Genomic DNA, 27,125 nt, shown 5'->3' on the forward strand with positions numbered 1-27,125 from the left:
TGAGCTTTGAAATTTATTTTCTTGAGTTCCCATAGGAAATTGTTTTCGGTGTTATTTTAAGCAATTGTTTACAACTTAAGCTTTAAGAAAATTTAAAAAGAACTGTAAAATACCTAAAATTATTCTGGTGCAAGGTTTTTGTCCATTTAAAAAAACTGAAATTACTCGATTTCCTATCGGATTTCGTCTTAAGATTTCCTTATAAACTTCGTGCCTGGTAATAATCTGCTAGAATGGCGTGCCGATTTATGCTAGTTACATCCATCGTTTCTTGTTCCTGAAATCACACCCAGGAAGGCGATATAGGTGAGTTTTCTGCTGTAATTGGTGAGCAATTAGAAGGGTGGTATACTTCTGGCTGCTTTTACCAAGATGTAATCGCAGCCAGCTTCTTAAAATAAACACTGGACGTTCAAAAAATGGTTTTATGAATAGGTGGAGTTTTAAGTGAAAATTAACAATACATTTTTAGGTGTTTTATGGTGCGAAGGCAAAATTGTGGAACTCCGCCCTGTTATGAGAGGTGAAAATAAAAGCCAAACTAGACTACGAGTAGTCCCTCGCGCGTGACGCGAAAGAAAACCGCGAGAAAAAAATGGCCGCGCGAAATCCTGGGGGCGAGGAGCGCGCTCTTCGCTCTATAATTAGAGAGAAAAACAGACCTCAACTTGAGTCTGCTTTTTAGCTAAATCCCACAGAATGTAACAACTGCATAACTTGTCTGAAAAGGCTTTCACTTTATGTCCTTTTGTTCAACACAAACAAGCAAAAGCCCTGATGCTTACTCTTTCTATCATCAGGATCTTCTATGTTTCATAACATGACGAATAATACCACCTCAGCGTACCATGGGACATTCCTGGTCCCTCGTAACATTCAGATCGGAGTCACAATCCTTGCCGTAATTGTTTTCATCCTCGGAATGATCGGTAATACTCTGGTGATTTACATCGTGTTTACAGTAAACCACATGCGTAGCTCAACAAACACTCTTATCGCCAACATGGCCTTTGCCGATCTTCTTATGACCATAGATATCCCGTACATGATCAAATGGTACTACGTGCTAAATAAATGGTTTAGCACGTTCATGGGCACTGTGTTATGCAAGTTCTTGCACTCTTTACAGATAGGATCCCTTGCAGCCTCAGTGTTCAGTCTGGTGGTGATTTCCCTCGATCGCAGTTTTGCCGTCCTATTTCCCATGAAAAAAATAATGACTCGAAGCGTTGTTCGTTTCGCGATCGCCACGACGTGGCTAGGTGCACTGGCGTTAATGCTTCCAATTATGATAGCCACCAAGAATAAACAGTGGGAGGGAGGAGATGGTATGATTTGCGACGAATTTTGGAAGCCGATGTCAACGAAAGTATACGTTACAGTTGTTTTCGTTGCTTCTTACATCGTTCCACTGATAACCATTGCTCTATACTGCCTCGCTGGGTTACGTCTTTGCCGCAGAAAACTACCTGGACATCAAAATCAGACAGCACACAATAAAGTCCAAGCCTCGAGCAGACGAGCGACTGCAATGTTGATCACAGTGACTGTCATTCTGGCTCTGTCGTGGCTTCCTTTACAAGCTTTGGAGATGATAAAAGTTCACAAGCGAAGCCTTCGCTAGAAATTCCAATAGACGTCCATTTTATCGTCCCCTTGTTTGGTTACTGTAACAGCGCTATTAATCCAGTTCTTTATGTGATATTCTCAGGGAATTATCGCCGCGAGTTTTATCGGATTCTATGCAGGGGGGCAAGATGGCAAGACAGCAAGAGGGCGCCTGTTGTAAGTAAATGTACCACGCGTCAAACAGGGCATCGAATCCAGGAAGAAGCAAGTAATTTTGAGTGCGAGACTCGTCTCTAGCCAGATTGTGAACCGAGTCCTCAGCGTCCGAGGAGATTCACAATGAAAAAGACAGTCAGACAGATGGACAAGGACCGATTTCAACACGGCCGGCTAATTTGCTAGCCTTCATTAAGGAGGCAAAGAAACAGAGGAAAACAGGGGAAGGAATCCAGTCCCCCTCCTTCTATCCGCACTTTACCTCCCCCTCCCCCTCCCCCGTTTAACGCCTGCTATGCAGACTAACGATTTGCAAGAAAACCGTCCTAATGACAGAACACTTTAAAATAAAATTACAAATATCACAAAATTATTAGACAGAAAGCCAGAGACAGGCAGGCAGGCAGATAGACACACAGAAATCCCGACATACTAACGGACCGCTTGACTGAAAAACTGACGGACCACCAACAAACAGCCAGAGACGGACAGACAGACACTAGGCAGGTTGGCAGGCAGGCAGGCAGGCAGACAGACAGACAGACAAAAAAATATAAATACAATCCGTTAATTGGCTTTAAATAAAACCGTCCGTGAAAAAATTCAAATATTCAACAATTATTGGACGAGGTCGAGTCAAATATCGTGATTTGTTAGTGGCGAGCAGATCGATTATTTGCCGAAGCTGAAGGCTGAGGCAAATGACTGGGTTTTTTTTTTTTTCGATTCGAGCTAATTTACTTTTAAATTTCACCGCGCGGTTTAATGCATCCTTATAAGCTTCTTGTTTGACACCTGTTGGATTAGTCGCACATTTTATTATTTGGAAACATTATAAACACATGTTGAAAAATCCCTCTAACATTGCACAACTTCTTTACCATAAAACTTTACTACAACATAACATAACGTAACGATCTTTCTCAAGCGCCCAAAGAAAAATTGAAGCTAATAAAACAATAGCAACAATCGAGTACTTCTCGCATTTGTAATAAAACAATAACAAAACACGCCAGGATCCATTCAGGCGATTTTCAGTATTTTGATATTAGCAAGAGTCTTAGTTAGTCCCATTCCTCTTCGTCCTCGTTGTTCGAGTTGTTCTGGCCGGGATGAGGCTGGTTACGAGCTGCATTAACATCAAGTCGCGCCATGCCTCTGTTGACAGGTCCCATGACATCTGCGGACCCACTTGCTCTAAAGTGTTCCCTCTACAGAAATAATTAAGAAACTACAACTGTCAACGCTATCAGAAAATAAGAATGCTAGTTTATATAATTACGCTAGTTATAGAGTAATAAACTTCGAACACTGTGGAAAGAAAATCTAGTGGTTCATTACATGGCACAATCGGTCCATAAAAAAGGAAATCTCATTGGTTCGAATTTTTCGATACGGAAAATGCTGATGGACCACTCATAATTTCATTTCATCATTCGTTCTTTTAATTTATGTTGCACAGTTCTAAACACCTTTCCACTTCATCCAGCCAGGTCAGAAGGCCTACATCAAGTCACTCGAATAATCAAATCTACATGTAGTAAATCTACAAAGAAACAGTCGGGAAACGCCAAGGTATCATAAACCCTTTTGGAAACCGAAGTAACTTAAAATGCCCTTTCATTGTACAAACAAAAAACATTTTATCATATGTATATAGATAAAAAAAAAAATAGTTTTACCAGTCAAAGAAGGGTTTTGTAAATCACTTGTAAGTTATTGGTTTTGCCATAATGTCTAATCTGATAACTTCAACAACATTTGACACGAGTGGGAAAATTAATTCATTGTGACTGGCTGAGAGCGGGTAAATTTATCGTTAATTTTTAAATTGCAATCAGCTACATATAGTAAATAATATATAAATAAATAAATAAATAATAAATCGCATGAGAGTCTAGTGAGCAATTAAGGATCACACTAGTAATGAGAATTGTATTCATTCAATTACCTTTACAAAGACATTCTGACTTTGTTCTAGATAACAGCTATATAACAATACCTCTCTCCTGTCTTTGGATGCAAATTTGCCACCGGCAGGGCCATATGATGATCCGATTGCTTCTTCTGCTACTTGTTCTAGCCACTCAGGAACTTCCTGGTATGCCTGTGATAAACGTACATCAAAATATCAATTAAAGTGAAAACCTCTTCAGCGGAGGTCAGCTCTAGGTCTTTGTATTATTGAAATCCACAGCCGGTAAGCTTCACGGTAACAAATGTCCCAAAATTTGTGTATACCTCTGTTCCGGAAATCCAGAAAAATGTTTCATTCGTCCGGGATATGTCATGGAATGGAGAGCATCTGGCAGTATACCTAAATGACCTGCTTTCCTTAAAACCCCTGACAAAACTATGGGGGGCAAAGCGAATGTATACCCGAGAAAGTAGTCAATTCATTGGGTCTTCATCTTAGTGTCCAAGCTTGTTGCCCTCTTTATTCTTTGAATAGATAACTGACATGTTAAGAAATATCTCTACCTCAGACAACACTTTAACTAAACTGCGTGCAAGCCTTTCATCTTTTCCCGGTTGAAAAAAAGAAGTAGCTGTTCCCTTGTTGCCAATTCGACCAGTGCGACCAATGCGATGCACATATTCCTCTATGTCCTGAGGAAGGTCAAAGTTGATCACATGCTTCACATCCGGGATGTCTAGACCTCGTGCCGCCACAGATGTTGCCACAAGTACAGGTGCTCGACCACTCCTGAAGTCCCGCAGTGCAGCTTCACGCTCCTGTTGCGTTCTGTCCCTGTTAACACATAGCCATTAACTTAACCACGTTTTTACTTTGGCAATTAGCCACTTTAAAAGAGAGAAACCTGGGCCGAGTCTCATATCGCAGTTTCTTATGGGACCCTTAATTACTGGGGACTAAGGAAAAGATAAACATGGGTTATTGACCAAGTGTGAGGTCAAAGATGGCTGGATATTGGCAGAGTTCTTTTTTTGCGTGTTAATCAGAACGTGTCAATCAGAGCGCAGGATTTGATTCATCTCGCCCGCTCACGGAGCTAGCCATATAATAACAAGCCTTATTATATGGCTGTCTCACAAGGACTGGGAACCAGTGAATTCACGAATTTGATTGGCTGAAATCGATATTGACCGCGGTCTAGATTTTCCCATCTAGACCGGCATCTAGTCCGGTTTCATTCTGCGTTGAAAAAGTAACAAACTAAAATACAAAAATGTACACCATTTTCTTTTATTTTCTTCTCAATCATTTATGAAAGTGCCAAAAAGTCTGATGACGGCAGGTTTAAGTTAACTCATCGCCGTTCGCAGGCAAAATGTCAGCAAGCTAGTTACATTAAACGAATTAAAGTTTTCTTCTTTGCCATATAATAAACATCTTATTAACCGAGCTAAGTCAGTCTGTATGGGAGAATCTTGACCTCGGTCGTGTGTACAGACCTCACTGCGTTCGGTCTGTACTCACGACCTCGGTCAAGATTCTCCCATACAGACCTCCTGCTCGGTTATTAAGAGCTAAATATTGTCCCTAGTAACGGTCCCACAAGCGACTACGAGACAACACCAACTCCACATTTCATCTTGTTTCAAAACTGGCAGACACTCAAAGGTGTGCACTGAAACAATTACAATAAGATAGAAATCACTCTGCCTGTACTCTATCAATGAAAACAAATGACTAAAATTAATGGCTATCCTGATCTCTAGAAAACATAAAAACTTGTATTGATCAACTGTGGTGTTCGTCTTTCTTTAGCAGAGTAGAAAACTTACCCGCTAATACTTGTAGTTGGAAAGTTGTTTTGTGACAAAAGGCATGCCAAGAAGTCTGCTACGCGTTTTAACTCTACAAATATCAGAGTGCGGTCTGTGCCTGTAAGAGAATAAGTTAAATTAGAAAACACCCTGTACAAAAGCGCGTGCTGGAAGCTGTACTTCTTAATATATAGATTTAGCCAAGCCTAAAAGCGGAGCTCCTGGGCACGGTTAAGCTAACCCAGGATAAGCAAGAATTTTGATTAGAGTTTTGTATTTTCTGTATATTGTTTGGCCTTCTGTTTTGAGTTTGAATTATCTCAAACTACACAAAACAAAAGCATTGAAAAACATTTTTATACAAGAAAAATCTATACTTTGTTTAACTTTTAATCCTGGGTTAGATTAACCGGTGTCCGAACAACCTGGCCCCGTTTACAACAAGTTCACCTGACATGTGCCCGCGATCCAACCGAAAACCAGCACTTGTTTAGCGGTCAACTTTAAAAAAGAAACATGAGGCTTCGATGAGCTATAAACTCGAGTCTGCAATACATAGTCACGTGATACGGGTCAGCGGATGCCCTGTTTTGACAGGTGTCAATTGACCATAACAGGGATGTCCAACATCAAAGGACCTATAAACCAAGGCTGCATGTCTCTGTTTACCTAATAACTGGAGTATGGCCGCCATCTTGGGTAACTCCGCTGTCGTTAGGGAGTTTAAGGGGCTACAACGCGACGCGAAGGACAACGTCGATTAAAAAAATGAATTTATATTTTACCTACGAATCTCGCGATACTCTAAAGTCATTTACTTTGTTTATCACTGCGATAAATTTGAAATAGAAATTTAAAAAATTAGCCGTTGTGGTTCACGATCTTCAGACAATGCAGAATTTGGTCATTTCACGTTGTTGTTTTGTAGAGGACAGCAAAGAAATGTACCAAGAATTATAGCGCACGTACACAGCCATTGTTCTCCTCATTAAACCTTTTGTTTAGCGACATTCCCGTAGCCGCCGCCGTTGTGGGTTTTTTAAACTCCCTGCTGTCGTACGTACGCGCCCACGAGCAATACCGCCAGCCATGATAACCATGAGAAAATCAATTCATGGGTTTCCTTTTCTTTCCTATATAGGTATGGTACTCCGCTTGGCTACCCTTCGGGCCGCCGGAGCTCCGCTATACACATTAGAAGTTTCTGTTAAGGGTCTGTGAATTGATAGTTGCCCGCGGTAATTTTTTCTAAGTTCTAAAAAAACAAACATTAGACCGGGAATGAAGTTCGAGGGTTAGTATATAGTTTCTTAAAACATGCAAATCCTGGCTTTTCCTCGCAATTTGGAAACCTCTACGCCCCCGTGCCGTTTTCGCATTTTTCGGTCTAAAAACTACTCATTATTTTTATATTCACCTAAAAAAACTCTAGGAGAGAGTGCGTTTCATGAGCCACTTCGTTAAGCACGTACTGTCATCTGATAGTCGCCCATCGCCATACTAGTACACCATAGAGCCGGCGGCTCATTGTACCACGTGATCAGTTTTGACCAAAAACAACAATAGAAAATTAATTGAACTACAGAAAGCTCACGGACTGTTGACGCACTGAGGGCACAAGCAGAGAGATCTTACATTTTGATAATCGAAATAAACGCATCGCACACTATCGGTCAAAAGTGTGCAATGGCTTGATGTAGTCAACAAAATGGTAACGCTTTCTCGTTTCTCCAAACATTTGGAATCAAATTGGTAACAAAATTCCTTAGGAGACTAACAGAAGGACATTCAGTTTCTTGGATAAAAAAGATCGAAAATTTTGTTTAAACTAATGAGTTCACCTACATTACTGCAAATTTAAACGATAAGTGATAGGAAAGCACGGCTTTTAGATGAACTAAAACAAGATTAGTCGCCCTTGATTTCTTGGATGTGATAGTTGATTCAGCCCTCAGCCTCACCAACTTTAACCTCGAGGAGATCTCCAGCTCATAACTAACTGTTCATACACAATTCACAATGAGATGCGCCTGCAGGGAATCATGGAACTTGTGTTTATCATCTCTGACCAGACATTTGTTTTGATGTATACAACTACCATGATTCCCTGCAGGTACGTCTCATACAGGGAATCAGTGGCCATTAGACATGGCACCATGGCACATGCTGTGGATATTCTATAAAAATTATTTGTGGTTGATTATTTCTCCTATATATACTTGCTGGATTGTGTAGAAATTTGGAATAAACTCAAGCATACATAGTCTTAATATTAAAAAAATCCGGGTTAGTAGCCTGAGATTGCACTCTGTGAGATACATACCTGACTGAAGCAGAATGTCAAAAAGCTTCTGCTGCTTGTCATCGCCAGGAACAGAAATTACCGTCTGGGAAATATCTAGATTAGATCCACCAATACGACCAACAGCAACAAAAAGGTAATCCTCCTTCAAGAAGTCTGCTGCCAAACGTTGAATCTCATCCGGGAACGTGGCACTAAACATTAATGTCTGTCTATTTGCTTTATCAGGCATTCCACATCTTTCCACTAATTTTCGCACTTGAGACTCAAATCCCATGTCTAACATTCGGTCTGCTTCATCCAAGATCAGGTAGCGCACATTGGACAGGCTAACCTGCAACAGTCAATCAACTGTTTTTAGGAAACTGTCATACAACCAACTGCTGTTAGCAAATTGAAAACCTGTCACAAAATCAAATACTGTTAACAAAATGAAATAACAAAATCGATTACTGTTACAGTTAGCAAAACCCAAAAATCCCAATCTGGGACACATTTTTAGTACGAAATAAATAACCTATGACAACTGTAAATAAATAAGGAAAAGTGAAACGGGTCTACCATAAATATAAGGGACACTAAGCTTCAAAACTGCTCTACAAAACCTGTTATAGCCACAATGCCAATTTGTTAAAATAATCAAGTGTTGGTTAACGTCAATTCTATTAAAGAGGCCGCTTTTAGTTGAATTTCTCAATGGAAATCTGGTCTTAATATGCATAGCGTTTTCTCTTAAGTTTTAGTTTCGATTGAGGTTATACAAAACACTCAACAGTGTGTTTGCCAACATTTCCAAACATCTTAAAGTGTCTATACGGCCAACAGGGTTTTTGTGGTTTGGTATCTCTATAACATCTAATAATGTATTCAAACCGAAAAAAAATAATTCCGGTGCTTTTTTGCCATGAAATCAAGCTTTAAATTTCCCGCTTCGACCACGCGCAATGAAGTTGACCGCGTAATGAAAGATTGGCGACGAATGACGAATGATCTCAAAGCTTCATGTTTTTATTTTGCTTGATTGACGACCGCATTGTTTCACCAACTTCAGTTTGTTTGCTTTTCGTCGACGAAAACTCCTAATCACTACTGAAACAACAGTGACCTGAACTAGTAGGATCTGGAAATTCCTGACTTGACGTCACGACCCATTCAGAAACCCAGACTCTTTTTTTGCACTGACTCACGGTCAACTTCATTGGGCGTGGCTGAAGCGGGAACTTTAAAGTTAGATCTTTGGGCGTTTAAATGTCGGAATCCAATTTTTTTTTCTTAGAATACCTTTTTACACATTATAGAGATACCAAAACAGCAAAAAAACCCTGTTGGCCGTATAGACACTTTAAAGTTTGTCAAAAAAAAACTCCACTGCGCATTGTATTTTCAACTCTCTTCTCGGTGTTTGGAAATGTGGTCAAGCACGGGCATTCGTGTTTGATATATTACCTACCTTATTTCTAGTAACAAAGTCATCCAAGCGTCCAGGTGTAGCGACCAAAACATGGCATCCCCTTCTTAGCCTATCCAACTGGTGCTGCACACTAACTCCACCATAACATACTGCTGCAGTTATTACAGTTTCATTAGAGAACTTGCAAAATTCTCTGTGAATCTGCACAGCAAGCTCACGAGTTGGTGCAATGCAAAGTGCTGAAGGAGTTTGCGTATCACCAGATAAGAAGCCACCACTAAGGTGACCTTGTTTAACCATAGATGTTAACACTGGAACTAAAAATGCAACCTGAAATGAAAATACAATATACTAGCCCCAACACCTTTCTGTATTCAGTGTTTTCTTTCACAACCAGCGTCACAACTGATCATCATCATCATTTACTTCCCACGTAAATAATAAAAAAAGATATTAACAATACTGAAAAAGCGGACTGTGCACTTTCACTACATCTTCGTATAAGACTTCTGGTTTTCCATGATTTTCATGTGTTTACATAGAACATCAACTGAATTGTCCTGTGTTCAGGCAGGACACTTTTCTCTCTACAGTAATCACCCCGAGTGTTCGCCCTGCACATAAACAAAAATGCGGAGTGACATTCATGTTTGAGTTTTTGATCGTAAAGTATGGTAGACAACGCCAATGCATCTGAAAAGCCAAGTGGCTGCATTCAGGCATTCAGAGGAGCGCCTGATCACAGCGTGGTCTGGGGCCATGTTCCCCCAGAGAAGTTTGAAATCTAGAGACTTGGAAATGCTATTTTCAGCATTCTCCACGAGATATTTCGTCCAAAAAAAATCAATCTCGATCAAGTGTAAAATGACAGGGGCGTCCCTCCAATCTATACAAAGCTCTCTTATAATAGCGATTTTTAAAAGTGTACCATGCCTTTGCGTTTAAACCAATAACTCTCAGATTGGGTAAACTTACTAATGTTTGGCTGCTCTTTCAGATGGTGGGTCCCATTTTTCAATTCAATCAATTTTAAATATTCGTGCACAGTCCCCTGCTGGTTTAGAACATGGCTAATTAAGGTAAACTTATCATAGTAAAGTTCCTACATCTACATCTAACACTCCAAAAAGTTAACGGGTTAAAAAAAAAACCCATTTGTTTTTTGGGGTGCAACTGCTCCCCTTGCCCCTGGGTTAGCTAAGGCTCTGTTTGTAATGGCAGGTTTCCAGAATATTTTGCCAAGCTATTGAAAAGTTTCTTCTTAATATGCTAAAGATTGAATTTTCTTGTTTAGACCTGCAAACTTGTTACTATGCAGGTCTAAAGGATGAAAGTTGATCTCCGTTTGAAAGAGATATATCTACCGGCATGTGACATACAAGTATAAAAAATAAACAATACACATGGATTTAATGATAGAGGAAAAGTGATAAAAACGGACCTGTAAATCCTGCTTTAAAATCAACATTTAAGCAAATTTTCCATTGATCCAAAAATGCTAAAAATGCAGTCAGTGATGGACATCAGTAGTATACAATTGAAGCTGTGTTTGACGCTGACGTTTATAGTTACTTATACAAAGATGTTTCGACCGAACAACTTCGGTCTTCGTCGGTTTAAAAAAGCTAATAAACAATTATTGGATTAGGTTTTTGTGATATCCGGAATAATCAAGGTCGAGGTAAGTGTTATCAGCCGAAGCCGAAGGCTGAGTATAATAACACTAACCGAGACCTTGATTATTTCGGATGTCACAAAACCGAATCTAATAACTGTTATTATACATTGTTTTAAAGAAAATAACGACAAACGCATTATCACACCGAACACAGTTTATTTTCGACAAGCCATGTTCTCACTTCACAGTCCGTGACCTTGACCTCGCTCTTGGAAATCATGCATCGCGCGCCCAACCTACAGATTATTCTGTAGGTTGCGCTGTTTCCCAAAGTCTATGTCATGGCCAAACTGATTGGAATGTTGTGCAGCCTTGGAGTTACTGTCTCCTGCTCGAACCGCTCTCTTGAGTTCTTTCAATCATACTGACAAGGCTCTATCAGTCTGTCCATGATGGAAAATCACCGTCAAGGTAACTGATTTTGTAAACCACACCTCTTGACTGTAAAATAGGGGGTTTGTCCTTGAACCATGGGAAGCGAGCGTGTAAAAAATTAAGAGGTTTCAAACCTACTTTAATGTTGTTGTTGCGTAACACCCGTGCGGTTTTCTCAGAAATGCCTTTGACATAGGGTATGACCACTAAATTACTCGAGGTGAAAAATGTGCTTGCGTCGGAGCTGTCGGTGTTGCTGTAAATGCCGCGAGAGGGGTCATCAATTTTTGAAGTACCGCAAACGTTTTTTTAAACCAACGAAAACCAAAATTGTACCGTCTTTGTATAAGTAACTATAAACGTTTTAACATTTTAGTAGAGTTGGTGTCAAACAAAACTTCGAATGTACACTACTGATCCATTGATCCATTTGTATCTGATAAACTGTGTTTTTCACAAAAATAACGGTTTCTTCTGCAATTATCACTCTAAAATAACCTTATGTCCACCTTCTGACTGTAATAGTTGTTTACATGGACACATTTGGGTCATCCGACTAATTTCGCTTTTAAAGTTATTTTAGACGACCAGTATCATTTGTTGTTTAGTTTTATTGTTAATAATTACAAGAATAGTTATTATTACTGCTAAGGTGCAAAATTACTTGTTGTTGCTTGTTGGTGTCTACGTACCGTCTTCCCTGATCCGGTCTGCGCACACGCCATGAGGTCTCTACCTTTAAGAGCAATAGGAATAGCATACTTCTGAATAGGTGTTGGTTTAGTGAACTCTGCTTTCTTAATGTTTGCTGAACACTGTTCCAGTATTCCAGCTTCCTCAAAAGTTTTTATTGGATTAACAGGATCCTTTCCAGTAACTTGCACCGGAATGTCATCATACTTGTCAAAATTCAAACCACTGTGAGGTGCATCCTTAAAAAGTTCATCTATATCATCTGGAAGTTCTGGTGGAATGTATGTCACTGGAGCCATTCTCTTCTCAGGTCCTAAACAAAACAAAACAAAAACATGTGACTGTGTGGCGAGGGGAAGAAGAATTTCCAGCCCAATATCCCCAGGGGGCTATTGGGGCTATAATACTAATACAAACATCTTGTAAGTGATATTATCCCTCTTGATGAGAAAGTCATGTTCTTAAATCAATCAATGCCAAGAAAACAATGTTTAAATAATCATTGCGCTTATCTTTAAAATACACCTTCTAGAAAAATTCATTATCTCCTGTCATTTGCCCATTTGCCACATTCCATATTTTCTCAATTAAACACCCTCAGCATTTATTTTAAACTTGGCTCCACATATCAGGCGTTTATTTGACTTCTGCAGTTTATTTAAGCCTGGGGTTTATTCTAATTTTTATTTATTATTTCTGAGGGCAAAATATCTTCTATTTATTGAACCGAAAGTTTACAATTTACCTCAAATATAAATTCCTCAAGGGTCTCATTTACAAATCCAACAGGGAGACCCTGCATTTAATCGAGAAAATAGGGTGCATGCAGTCACTCCCTCTCCTCCATCCAGACATATATTTATCATTTGCATTTGATTTATCCAGTTAAGACACTGAGTGTCCCAATGACATAAGGAACCTTTTAATACATGACTTTTCACAGGATTTTGTGCCATAAGAGAAAAAAGCTTAGTACTATACATGTATGTAGTAACAACAAACTACCCTGTGATGGGCATTCCCTTGCAAAATGACCAGTCTCTCCACATTTAAAACAGCCTTGGTCTCCTGAAATATGTTAAAAGAAGCAACAATGATCTTGGGCATTGTTTAAAATAAAAGCGAGAAATAATTCACATTTATTCAATATATATTTTGTTCTTGCCAAAAGGTCTGGATAGTAGCAGACATGCTAAAATTTTTAGAAACAACACAACAGTTCTTAAAAACATGTTTCAACAGAATCTTCTGTCATCTTCAGTTTAAATTACAAAATACAGAGTTGAATATATAGTGTATGCAAAATGCCAATTGACTATTTTGTTCTCTAACAACTTGATTAAATTAATTCTTCTAACCCACTTCTTATTTGTATTAATCAAATATTTTTGTTATTATAAGGAAATAAAGATAAGATACAGTATACACAAAGGCCCCTGTTATGTAAGACCCATCTTGCTTGGGGGACGGGGAAAACAAACAACAAAAGTTGCAATAAATGCCTTGGCACTACGATTTTTTCTTATTTTCAGCAGTAGCATGAAACTTTGTAATAATCCAACTTAGTGCCCTCCTTCCAATAAGCAGCCCCACTTGAGCATTGTTGTTGTTTTATCGGTACGCACTCCTGTTCCAACAAGCACCCCCAATGCAAAAGTGACATTCAAGGTATTTGCACAGAACAGACTAATATACAAGTGAATTAGCCCCCCCCCCCCCTTCAAATGAGCACCCCCTCCAAATAAGCGACCCTCTTACAGGCCAAAATTTAAAATGAGTGCCCCACCTCACATAAGCAGCCCTCCCCTTCTCCCATTTGGTGGACGAGTAATGACTCAACAAAGGATGTACAGGTTGTGATGTGTAGTATTAGATTTGTACATTATTTCAGTTTGTGAACATGTTAAGTTGGAAAAAAAAATACAAGTGCTAATGGTGCCGTGATTTAAACTTTAGGATCAGCTTTTTGTGTCGATAAACAGCTTCTGTTGTTGTTACCGTGCAGTGATCAATGATCCTGTCAGGCCACAATTTGTGAAAAATTAAATAGGCGCCCCCTCTCGATTGAGCGACCCCTTGAAAAAAAAGCACCCCCGTCTTCTCCTAAATCTGAAATAAATGTCCCAGGCACTACTTCAAGGATTTACGGTATGTACATAAATTTGGCTGCCAAATTATACAAAGATAGATATCACTGACTAACCAATAATAACAATCAGTTTCAAGGACCAGGAACAAAACCATTAACTGACAAACCTTTTTTTGTTTTTTCACTTGATTCTGAATAGGACTATAGTCGAGTCATTAATACCAGTCATTGAAAAATGAAAATTCATTGTAAAACGTGAAAAGCATAAAAAACAGTCAGAGGTTTGAGTGGGTCTGGTCAGCAATTCACCAGACGTTCCCCAATGACATTATTTGTTGATGCAATCTGAATAACTAGCCAGAATGAACAGGTTTCAAATGCCTTGTGTTCACTTTTCAATGTAATAATAATTTTGAACACTTAAATGAGACCAAAATAAAAAAAAAAAATTAATTCAATCTATGAAGACAAACATATTCAAAAAAATTTGAGGCACATAAAATCAAGTCCATACATTTTGTCTACTTCTTGATTTTTCTCAACAAAATGTCTGCAGACCTGATTGGGAAGCAGTCACATGATTGAGTTGTACAAATGGTTACATGGCTACAGCAGGATGTAGCAGGTTGACACAATGTCTTAAATTATTTTGTTATGAAAATAACCATGACAAACCTCTTTGGCCAGGCGAAGAGACATTCCCTCCAGCTGGGCACTCTCTTGCAAAGTGCCCTTCTTCTCCACAAGTCCGACAACTTTTGTCCAAAACTGCAAAGGTGATGGCTTGCAGTCATTAATCAATCAATTAACTACCCCATGTGATTCACATTTTGCAACACAAAGCAAAAATATGGTTACCTTGCTAACAGCTGTAAACATGGAAATTTTGCAAACAAATAAAGACTCTTGTTGTTATAATTAGTTTAAAGAGCTATTTCTCATTCCAAAGGTCAAATGAACAAGTTTTAATCTGTATGGAAACTGTTCCTTTGTTTGGTGTAACAACTGTAAGTAGGATAGTAATTTGGTGCACATCCATCTTTTTTGTTATGTGTTGTAATAAATAAATTCATTATTAAAAACAATAGTTTAAAGGAGACTTTACAGGTAAGGTGAAAGACCATTCAAGTTATTTCTGGTTGATAATAAGGGAATAACATGACTTTTTGAAGATATCTTGTTTAATTTGGAGCTGAGTGGTGCAGTTTGCACCTGAGTAGTGACCTTAAAAGATCAGTGAGTTAACATTTTTGTAACTAGGGCAAATACTGGTAAACAGAGCATGACATTCAAGCTTGAGGAAAGAAGGGTCAACACTTTTAAAGTGCACCTAACCCCCAAATTTTTTTTCGCTAAAACGAATCTACATGTTATTTGAAATACTTCAGCGAAAAAATTTTTGGATTTGGTTAAATCCTCAATTTTCTGTGCCCCGACAAAATCTCGAAAATAGCCCCAAAACACCGCCATTTTGTTTCAGGACCAAGTTTGAGGAGAATGGGTCCAGCGGCTATTGTGACGTCTACCCAGGAAGGTCGAATATCTCACGTCCTCTCATTTCCTTTAGGATGGTGCAATACACATTCGAAAAGTGCGCAGAAATGCCTTCCAGAAGTGCTCTCGGCTGTTGCAGCAATATCCCAGATCTAAAAAAAGACATACTGTACAATTTACTGGCGATGATCGGTCAATGGAACAATAAAGACATAAATGATGGTTGATTTTGTCGAGCTGAAACAAGCGAACTGAGTCTGTGAGAACCTTTGAAGAACTCTCACTGGAATTTGTTCCGCAGACTTTCAAACACTATTTTCAAAATTTTCTGCTTAAAGCCAACCAGCAATTTGTTGAAATACTACCGACAACCTATATCTTCCAGTCCCACAGTACTTATAACATAGCCGGCAAAGTTGTGTGATCAATCAAGAAGCGTTATGACCAAATATACTGTGTAAATAGGTCGCAACTGTACGCCGCCAATCAGCACTTATTTCTCTTTCGATTTAGATAAAAGTCAAAGATTAATCCTTTAGAATTACATGATCACAAAATTGTTATACTCACAGAGTTTTGCAAAGGTTTGGACATCAGCAGTGCGACAAACATTCTATACATTAGTGTCAAAAACATGACCGCATAATATTATCTGCAGACCGCTTAGGGAACACATCCTTTTCGCTTATCCGACGAATTACTCTGCAAACTCTGAAAAAAAATTACACTGGTTATTTGGAGTTACGACTTAAAACATGTGACAATGTGAAATCGGTAATTGTATGAAATGTTTCCTTCCGCCTTGCTTCCCGCAGCTTCAAAAATACGGGTCCAAACATTTTTACGACTTTCAATCCATCTAAGCCAGTGTTTTGGAGGTCATCAAGTCTCAAAAACTGCAACACTTACGTCGCTCTTATAAACATGAAGCATTCCAGAAAGTAACACACAAACTGGATTTGATAGAACAACCATACCTTGAGAAAATACATTCTTGCTAAGGACAAAGGTAAACGTGCTATAAACACGCGTGGGAGTCTTGTGTCTAGGTGACGAAATTTCCATCCAAAGCAGTCCTTGAGTTTTCTTTCCTGCTTTTCGTTTGCTTGCTTCTCCACTTCGTATCTAGCTTTCCATTCCTAATATACAAGCAGCTCGTCTGCAAAGAAGTCTTCCCTGTTGTCGCTTGAAATATTGCAAATTGTTCTCAAAGCCCTAAGCAGTGAGTTCACAGTTATCGAACATGCTCAATCGAAGTTTATTTCGGTGTCTTCTGAATCAAAACCTAACTCTGACTCCAGTGATGAAAAAGAAATGATTCTGAAACAAAACTTGGACGTTTTAGTCCCGAAATATATTGGAATGATTAGTTTTGTTTTCCATTTTCTCGAGCAAATACAGAGAGCTGACTGAGGCACCATTGTGTTTGGTTCCTGGGTAGACGTCATCAGCAACCACCGCCCCAGACTCCCTGAAACGTGGTCGTGTAACACTTCAGGCGCAACTTTGAAAGGGCTTAGACAATCAAGGATTCAACCACATTCAAAAAATTTTTCTCTCCAAACGCTTTGAATAACAATTGGATTCGTTTTAGCGATAAAAAATTTTGGGGGTTAGGTGCACTTAAATAAAGTAATGCTTTAATGCAAAAAACCCTACCCCCTGAAGATGGGCATTCCCTTGAAAAATGACCAGTCTCTCCACATTTAAAACAGCTTTGGTCTCCTGAAATAAGTTACAAGAAGCAAGCCATTGATCTACAGTACACTCATGGAAACTCACCCCTTAAACAGATTCAAAAGTGACAAACTTTCAACATGTATACTGCAAAGATTAGCTTTGCTATGCAAAGAATGTTTGCGAGGAAGAAAACAGCAATGGTGTGCGTTAATGCTGGTAGAAAAGTAAAGACAAGATTACAGTAAAAAAATAATCAACAACAAAGTGGTTAAGTAAATCAGAGCAAAATTGATTCCATTTTTCAACTCTCTTCATGACATGAATAATTGAATTACTGGTTTCTAAAGCGGCAACTTGATTCAAAAGTCAACAAGCCCTGTTGACTAGAAAACAAGACATCTAGATCACGCATCCTTGCGAAAATAATAAAACATATGATGCAGAAAAGTTGTCAGGTAGCTTAGCCTAAACTGCTTTGGGCCAAACAATAACTTAGTCATATTGTCCAAAGTTTAAAATTAAAGAAAATTAACCGAAATTTGATGGGGATAATGGATCAGATTAATCTTTCTTTCAATAATCAGGGACCAAAAAACAAATAATTCCTGATAATTCAATAAAATCCAGAGAGCTAACCTCTCCGCCTTTGATTCCCTCCATGTTCTGCTTGGTTGGGACATTCTCGAGAAAAGTGCCCAACTTTGCCAAATTTGTGACAGCTTTGACCACCTGGAAATTAGAGAAATCATCAGAAGTGCTTAATGTGAAATCCATGTGCCAGTATTTCCACAGGAGGTGTGGTGTAGGATAAGCGATCAAATGGTGGGAATGTGTACATTACTTTCCAAACACTAAAAGTTTGAGTCTTGGCAATATCCCTGGGGGTCGGGTGGAAGTCCCATACGAAGGCTGGGATGCTTATCGTCTCGCTTAGTTAGGGGTATAAATTAAGGTTTTGGTCACATTTAGGGTGAAAAAAAAAATAAATAAATAAAACGCTCTTATTCCAGTTTTAGGTTTGATTTCCACTGGTCTCTCAAGTCTGGTGTACTAGCGTGGCTCCTTTCCTGAACAGTGGCTGGTAATCAAGCTCATAATCTAATTGCGTAATAGAAACACTCGTAAAAGTTTGGGAGAACTTGAAAAAGCTGTGGAAACACTCGCCTGCAGCTAGTGTTCCCACGGCATTTTTCATTCTCCCAAACTTCCACTTGTGTTTCTGTAACTGGATAGAAACACGGTGCATGTTTTCCATTTCTTAAGTGGAATCTAGTGTATATAAATAGTACAGTTGGAGCAAAGTCTTACAACATAATAATAAACATGCACAAAACTCTTCAGTCTCACAGCTGATCTCATTCAAGAACCACAATATCCATTGTCAGCATGGAGAGATCAAGGAATTTTAAGGGAGAGGTAATCCAACCTTGCACACATTATAGATACTGAAGTAGTACTATTGTACTTAAGTATAAATCTACTACCGTTCTATCACAAATGCTGTTCTCTGATTGGCTGCGCTACTCACTATCTATTCTGTGATAGATAGTGAGTAGCGTAGCAGTGTGCCGTTGTTAACAAAATGACAGCTGCTTCTTGGCGTTTTCAAAGTGTCTGTGAAGAGGATTTAGATAAAGTTTTGAATGACTAGTAGCAGGCCTATTTTTCATCTGTATTTTGTCTCCAAAAAGGACAACAAAGTAATATTAACTTCATGCCCTAGACAATCACACATTACTCTCAAAGCAAAGAGAAGTGTACCAGTTTGTGCATGTTGATTTGTTTGGGTGTATGGTTCTTGAGATGTGGTATTGTATGGTAGCCGGCCAGTCATAACGGAGTGCTGATTATCAGCAGGACTAGCCTGATCCCACTGTTGTGACATCTGATTTGTAAATGATGCTGGATTCATCTCACCTATGGGATAACATAGATAAAATTTTATCAAAATATTTCAGCGAGGGTTCAGCAAGTCTCAGTGCTGACATACAATTATTTTGATAACCATATTTTTTGTTGTATCTTGCCAGTTCTCACTCAGAATGTTTTGATAGGGATTTACACTGCACCCAAATTCCAAGGAAACTGTAATGTTACTACTTAAAAAGTTAACGTCTGATAAAGATGTAAAAAATATGTAACATTTTGATTTCACAGTGCAAACATTTCTTCCAAAAATGTGTAGCTTAACAATTGTTTTTCTTTGTGCCCTATATTAACATGATACCTGTGTAAGAGTAGCATAAAGTACAGTACCATGTTGAAGTTGTCCCTGTTGATCCATTTGGTTGTATGGGTCTTGAGGCATCGTACTGTGTGGAAAATGTCCATCAACAGAACCAGACTGATCCCACTGTTGTGGTCCCTGATTTGTCCATGAAGGTGAGTTCTCTTGACCTACATAGAATATATTATGTCATTGATTAATGCATAAAACCCTTTCTTATAATCTTCCAAGTAGTGAGGGTGTAAGTTAATGAAGTCATTTAAAATTAACTTGATTGTAAATAACATTATATGATAATTATTACTACTTTTAGTGCTACCTTTATGATCATAATTATTACTATTCTGTTAATATTTATTGGGGTTGTATATCAAATGGGAAATCATCCTGTTTTCTGCTCCAGTTGCTGATGCTATTTTCTTTTCTTTTCTTTTCTTTTTACATGCAACAAATTCAATAAAGTTAAACTTAATTAACACCAGAGCTTTTGGCAAAAACACATTTTTTTGACAATTTGGACATTTTCAGCCTAGATAAGAGCCAAATTTGCTGCAATCTATTCAAAAAGGCATTTGCAACATGACAGCATGCCTTTCTTTCCACTAGCACCACATTTAAGAATTTTTGCTTGCGCACATGCAGAAGTTTTTGAATGAGAAAGAGTCCTATATCTTTAGGCTTTTCGATGGTTTTAATTTTCTTTTTTTACGTCCTTCCTTTTTGGTACAGAGTGTACTATTGGGATGGTTTAGGGGGCTGCTGTCTGTTTGTTTAATTAATTTATTTCAATTCATCAATTAGCCTTGCAGGAAGGTGGGCCTGATGGGTAGCTACCCGTGTGCACTACGCAAAACATGACATATTTCCGTTGCTTTACCTGTAATAATACAAAACTACATTTATATGTTTCCACAAATCTCTTGCTAACCTTGTGGTGCTATTCTCTTAAGCACAAAAGAAATTTCCTCAAAACACACGTGCACATTAGTTAGCATCAGTGTCAACTATACATTAGGTGAATGATACATCTCATATGGGATTACGAACGTTGTGTGCTTTTCCTTGTGGTAGAACACAACATGTAAGATGCATGCGTTCTAGTATCACTGGTATGATTAAGTCCGTTCTCAAGTTCAGATCCACGTGTTATTGCGTTCGTAGAACACAGTCCTAACGCAGACTTGAGTCAAGTTTCATGGGACGGTGGACCTTCGTCTGAAGTTGCAACACTGATCTGGCCGCCCTGCAGCAGGGGCGAAATGAATGACATCATCGCCAAACCATGAGCTGTACATTTCTTTCGAGTGCGGGTCTTTGTTTCGTTCAAGTGCGGGTTTTCGTGGACATTTACACTGTAATTTGGAAGCTGTAAGTAGTCAATTTTCTTTTCAAGTCTTTCTGACTGGATATCACGAGACTAAAAGATATCACTGTTAACATTTATCAATACCTAAAGGAGGTATGTATGACTTCTAGTGCGAAAGTAGAGTTTGGCCCTGTTAGACGAAATTGCCCATCATCAGCAACAAACAACTGCATTGATGAAGCTCAACTTCAGCTGTGTTATTTCACTCCTCTGCCTGAGCTTTGTAGTCAGAAATCTAACTTGCTGAGTTGTGTGGCTCGGGAAGCGGCCGTGATTTGTTTTCAGAAATTTAACTCACTGACTGGTGTACACTGTAGTTCGAAAATTGGCCATAATTTGTGGTCAGAAATCTAACTTGCTGAGTTGTGTAGCTCGGAAAGCGGCCATCATTTGTGGTCAAAAATTTAACTCACCAAGTGGTGTTGTTCCAAAAATGGCCATGATTTGTGGTCGGAAATTTAACTCACCGAGTGGTGTTGTTCCAAAACTGGCCATCATTTGTGGTCAGAAATTTAACTCACTGAGTGGTTAAGTTTGAAAATTGGCCATGATTTCTGGTCGCAGATCTAACCATCTGAGTTATGTAGCTCGGCATTTAGCCATGATTTCTGGTCGCAAATCTAACCATGCAAGTTACGTAGCTAGGAATTTAGCTACAATTTTTCGTCATATGTCTGGAAAATTTGTTACTGCAAGTCATACACGACTTCCCGTTAAGGTCTCGGTGAATAGTTTTCTTTGCCTTGAATATGAAAAGGAATTAACATGGTGTGGATGTAGTGCTAACTGTAATGCTGAAGAAGGCCAAGAAATAGAAATAATTGAAAAGAGTAATTGTTTATCTGTAATTGCAAGGGATTTTACACAATGTAAGAGAATCTGGTCTGTTACAAGAGAAAATCAGAGAAGAACAAGGGATACAGAACCTTCCCGGATTCCTGTTCGCAGGGTTCTTAAAGTTTTGAAGAGAATATCAGTCAGACAAAAAAATCGAATTATTCTGAAAAATAGTGTTCCATACAATTCGTTCATTAGGTTTCTGTGTTGCAATTAAAAGTATTTGTGCAAGTGGCATGAACGTGAAAATTTCTTCAGTAAATATGTTTTTTTCTTTAAGAATATGAAACTATGTCGTGTACATCTCACTTTGTACAACTCTGACAAACACTGAGAAGAGTGTGTCTCACGGCCAGCATTAAAATCACAGCCACATGTCAATTCGACAATTACGTCTACTTTAAAAGGTGTTTTTCCTGATGAGAATGTTAGAGGCAACTTGCCCTGGGATCATCTATCTGATAAACTTAAACACATCAGTTTAAAGCCACATGATGTTGATGGCAGTGGTGATTGTTTTTTCAGATCAGTTTCCCATCAGCTTTATGGAACTGCTGATTTACACTTTCAAAACAAAACAAACTACATGTAGTACCTCATGAATGACGAACCAGAGCTAAGCTAATCTAACAATACCCTTTTCTAAAGTAAACATATGCGAATGTGCTACACAACATAGCTACACCTTTCCAATAGACCAGAATGTCAACCTTGCCTTAACACCTTTACACGAACGCACGCATAATCTACAATTACTTCTAGTTTTCTATTTTCTGAGTAATACCACACTCTTGTTTCGACCTTGGATAGCAGCTATATTTCAGGCAACATCAGTTCTCTCTAGTTTAGTGCAAAAAACTACTGTGACTGTGTATCTTCTGGAATCACCCCAAGCTCTATTTAAGAAATGTTGTCTGCTGTTTTATAACTACTGTGTGTTTGCCAAGGTTCACATAAGGAATAGAATGCATTGCTCTTCCTTAGCAGCTTGTTTATAGTCTCCTCTTCTATGAAAGAGAGCAAAGTTCACATTCAGCTGAAACTTTCCCAAGAAGAAGAGAAACTTTGGAATTATTGCCACAGACTCTGTGGCACTTACTGAAACCACCAATCTGTTTCATCAGGTCTTTAGGTGACTCGGTCAAGTAACGATCTCTACCTTCAGTATTTCTCATTGAAACACTCCTCAGTTGTATTAACCAATAGCATTGTGTATTAGTTTGAAAGTGGTTTTATTGTTAATGTTAAATGTGGCAACAGAATAAGATTGTGCTATTACCTGACTCGATGTGACCATTTGGTAATTAGATTCTGACTTGTTTATCAGTGTTTTGAATGGAACAAAATCGTCTCTCTTTGGATTTTCATCAAATATTTAACTTTATTGCATTTCTCTCCAGCAGTGAGTAAAAAAGTACACATCTCACATCTTACATTTTTGAGGAAAATGTAAGATGTACACACGAAAATGTAAGATGTACACAGTGCACATCAACCCACAGGCGTTGATGGGTTAATGACATAACATTTACAACAAAATATTTCAATGATTTAAAAACAAGATTACAGAGATTGTAACTCTACTTCTTCGTAAAATATTGTTTTTACGACTCCAAAATAAAATCCGAATCTTTGCTCTGCCATGTAATATCCCCTGTTGTAACAACTATAATCATTCCATACTATCATAGCATAAAGCACTGTACCATGTTGAAGCTGTCCCTGTTGATCCATTTGGGTGTATTGATCTTGAGGCATAGTACTGTGTGGAAACTGTCCACTCTGATTATCAACAGAACTAGGCTGATTCCACTGTTGTGGTCTGTGATTTGTCCATGAACCTGAGTTCACTGGACCTACATAGAATATATTATGTCAGTGATAAATGATAGTAATTGGACCAAGTAGAGTACAATTCAGGGCGTAATCGTGTGAGCAATGCTGATGTATAAATATCATGTGATTGTGCACAGATTACGTGACAAATAGGCGTGTGGAGAACCAATCATGATTGAGAATTTTATTATAGATGCAAATAATGACAACAAAAATTCGCAAAAAAATATTTCAATCACTCAAAATACAAGCTTGCACAGATTGGGTTGCTCCAGAAAAAATCTACACAACCCCAACAGATGGGCATGCTTTTTAACCCCCCCCCCTCCCACCCAGATTTCCTGAAGCACTAGACCCCCTCCCACCTGGATTTCCAAGATAAACCACCCCCCCCTTCCTATCTGGATTAAATAAATAAAATTGTGTGGAATTTTGGAGGCAAATCGAGCAGGAAAAAACTTTGATTGTGTGGGGAATTGTGCGGGATTGTGCAATCTTTTGATGAACCAGTTTCAATTTCAAGGCAGTGTTCTTGCCAAGTCCTACAACGAGGAAATTCTGTATTGACGATAGTTTAACCAATTGTTTCACGAGTAGTTCAAATACACCTAGCTATCACCAAATGTTTTAGCAAACTGTGTCTGACTGACTCTGTCCAAAAGAAAATCATGTTATGTGACAAGATTTAACTCCACGCACATGAAACCAAAATAGAATGCCGTATCTTTCATTATAAATGAGTTCCTTTTTAAAAATATTCCTGCCCTAACTCAATCAAAATATGTAGCTTGAATATTTCTTCATAAACTACATTAAGGTTTGCAAATTCTCGGAAATTATCCACAAAAAACACAACCTGAAAGTTTATCAAATTACAAGCAGATGTAATTTGATGCCTTGTTGTTCTAATTAACATTCGCTCAAGCACTTTAATTGAGGAACAAGAGAGATTTTTTGTTTGGTTTGAAAGGTAAATAACCAGAAAAATTGTTAAGAACCTCTGCAACCAATAGGAAAGCTGTTTTATTTAACTATTTAGGAAAATCTTGAAGTACTGCGGAAGATTTCTCAGGTTTTGGAGAATTGTGTGTGATGTGTACTATTGCGACCAAGATCCTGTAGTCATAAACATTCTGCTCTTTTGGATTTAAACGACTTTAAGTAGACCATAACAGAGTCATGAATTTTGAAACTCTTTCCTATGACAGCTATTTTGTCAACAGTTAAGCTCAGCAGTGTGCTAGGCCTGGGTACCACAATACAAACAGTGTCAGGCATTCAACACACATTCCTTGTGAGCTTTGTTGCGACAACTTTCTTCGTGTTTATCCTTTTGTCACTTGTTTACTGCATGTTTACTGTGATTATGGAAGAACCTGTGCAGGTAACTTAAAGTATATAAGGAAAGAAAGCCCAGCAATATTCTAGCAGATTTCAACTTTTTTCAGGTTCAGAGAGCGCTCATGTGTCACATGTCACACGGTTACATACAGTTGGAAATGATCCCTGAAGAAGATTCTTTTATCTTCAACCCTCTCCTACCTGGATTTCCATAGCCTTTGACCCCTCTCCCCTCCTCCTGAGGGAATTTCCAGAAACCCATCTGTCGAGAAGGGGGAGTGGGTTTTTCCTGGAATTCACTTGTTCAACAAGAAGTATTGAAGGTAAACAGCCCCACTTGGCCGATACTATCCTGCATTGGTGAACAAGTCTCCTCAAAGACTGATTAAATTAATTTGCCCTTTTATTAGGTGCCACAGAGTCTGTAGCAATATTTGACCACTTTCCTGGTTTCTTTTGTCACAAATTTACAATTTGCAGAATATTAAAGCCACTAACTTGGGAACTTTTTGGTCTCTCTTACAGACGCAATTAAGGCAAGAAATAAACAAGCCGCTAAGGAGAAGCTATACGTTTCCCCTCTTTATTTAAACCCTGACAAACATACGATTGTAGTTTGAAAACAGCAAATGATATTTGTTGAACCGACCAGTGGGTACTTCTAAAAGATACATTCCACTTTTGCACCAAAAAGGGACAAGTGGCACTACCCGTCATCACACGACATATAAAAACCGTGTGGAAATTAACATTAGTATATAACACTTATGATGTTAGAATGCATGCCTCTTACACATTGGGTTCTACCATAAGGAAAACCACCCAACATTTGTATGTGATCCCATACACAATGTATCCTCCACCTAATATAATATTATTACAGAAGACACTGATGCTAACTAATCTGCGCATGTATTTAGAGCAAATTAGTATTGTTCTAAAGAGAATAGTACCACAAGGCGAGCAAGATTCTTTTATGTTCAACCCTCTCCTGCCTGGATATAGCTTGGATATAGCTTTGCAATGTTCAAACCTAACTGATGAAGATGGAACATGTTTTATGTTTGGGTACACATGTACCTTTCCTACCTCACCCCCACCACTTCCTTCCCTCTAGACTATTTATCACTATGTATCACTAATTAAACAAATGTTAAAGTTTACACCTCAGCACCATAGCACCTTAGAGCCTTGGTGGCAAGCAGCCCCCAAAACCATCCCAATAGTGCACTCTGCACTAAAAATGAAATTTGTATCTTCGCGCTGCCAAGTAATATCCTCTAAGTAATAACTATTAATTGTCGTACAATACTATCATAACATAAAGTAGTGTACCATGTTGAAGTTGTCCCTGTTGATCCATTTGGGTGTATTGGTCTTGAGGCATAGTACTGTGTGGAAACTGTCCACTCTGATTATCAACAGGACCAGACTGATCCCACTGTTGTGGTCCCTGATTTGTCCACGAAGCTGAATTCACTGGACCTACATAGAATATACATGTGTCATGTCATTGATAATTGACATAACATTTACAACAAATTATTTCAATTTCTTAAAATACAAGCTTGCATAGATTTGTGACTCACAACTGTTCATCTCACTCACTTACTCACTCACACTCAATTGTACCCATTACTTCAGATCGGGTGTAGGTAATTAACATGATGCCTACAAATCAACTGGTCCTTTGCCAAGTTGTCCCAGGTCTTCTCCATTTGCTTCATCTTCTTGCCCACTGTACATTTGCCACCATATGATCTTCTGATGGCCCCTCATGTTAAAAACAATATTTTACTCGCTCGTTGCACTTGTTTGTAAAAAATTGTTTTTACCACTTCCTCTATGCAATAATACTTCCACAGAATACAATACTATCACAGCATAAAGTACTGCACCATTTTGAAGCTGTCCCTGTTGATCCACTTGGCCATATGGCTCTTGAGGCATGGTACTGTGTGGAAACTGTCCACTCTGATTATCAACAGAACCAGATTGATCCCACTGTGGTGGTCCCTGATTTGTCCATGAAGCTGAATTCACTTGACCTAGTAAGCATGACAGTCATTCAAGTAGGACTTACTAACAGAATCATAACTCAATTCCTAGTCCTGTAAGAGAACATAGCAACATGCCTACCCTACAAATGTGCAAGGTTACAAAATATTGCCACCTTTACATCCATTCTGAAGCAGAACTTATTTACACATTTTGAGATCACAAAACTAAGCAAGTGCCAACTGACAGTTATTCTCACCGGAGGACTCGGATAATAATAA

General features: G+C 38.6%; 1 protein-coding gene and 1 pseudogene across 2 annotated transcripts in view; one reads left to right on the forward strand and one right to left on the reverse strand.

The window, feature by feature from the left end:
- Positions 1–296: 296 nt before the first annotated feature.
- LOC145468928 (RYamide receptor-like) lies at positions 297–1,880 on the forward strand (annotated as a pseudogene).
- Positions 1,881–2,583: 703 nt separating this feature from the next.
- LOC145468927 (uncharacterized) overlaps positions 2,584–27,125 on the reverse strand; it is a 40,072-nt gene continuing 15,530 nt past the window's right edge. Inside the window, exons 8-23 of one of the 2 annotated variants that reach the window (XM_081452634.1) lie at positions 26,745–26,894; positions 26,182–26,331; positions 23,376–23,525; positions 19,496–19,636; positions 19,001–19,156; positions 17,876–17,968; positions 17,219–17,284; positions 14,741–14,833; positions 12,982–13,044; positions 11,976–12,289; positions 9,270–9,560; positions 7,841–8,153; positions 5,536–5,635; positions 4,267–4,537; positions 3,788–3,892; positions 2,584–2,996 (exon numbers count right to left, since the gene is read on the reverse strand). In XM_081452634.1, coding sequence (XP_081308760.1) covers positions 2,850–2,996; positions 3,788–3,892; positions 4,267–4,537; positions 5,536–5,635; positions 7,841–8,153; positions 9,270–9,560; positions 11,976–12,289; positions 12,982–13,044; positions 14,741–14,833; positions 17,219–17,284; positions 17,876–17,968; positions 19,001–19,156; positions 19,496–19,636; positions 23,376–23,525; positions 26,182–26,331; positions 26,745–26,894 — 2,603 coding nt within the window. In that variant the 3' untranslated portion in view covers positions 2,584–2,849. The remainder of the gene's footprint in view (positions 2,997–3,787; positions 3,893–4,266; positions 4,538–5,535; positions 5,636–7,840; positions 8,154–9,269; positions 9,561–11,975; positions 12,290–12,981; positions 13,045–14,740; positions 14,834–17,218; positions 17,285–17,875; positions 17,969–19,000; positions 19,157–19,495; positions 19,637–23,375; positions 23,526–26,181; positions 26,332–26,744; positions 26,895–27,125) is intronic. The other variant, XM_081452635.1, reaches the window with a different exon arrangement.

The sequence above is a fragment of the Orbicella franksi genome, chromosome 14 (genome assembly GCF_964199315.1).
Source record: "Orbicella franksi chromosome 14, jaOrbFran1.1, whole genome shotgun sequence".
NCBI classification, from domain to species: Eukaryota; Metazoa; Cnidaria; class Anthozoa; order Scleractinia; family Merulinidae; genus Orbicella; species Orbicella franksi.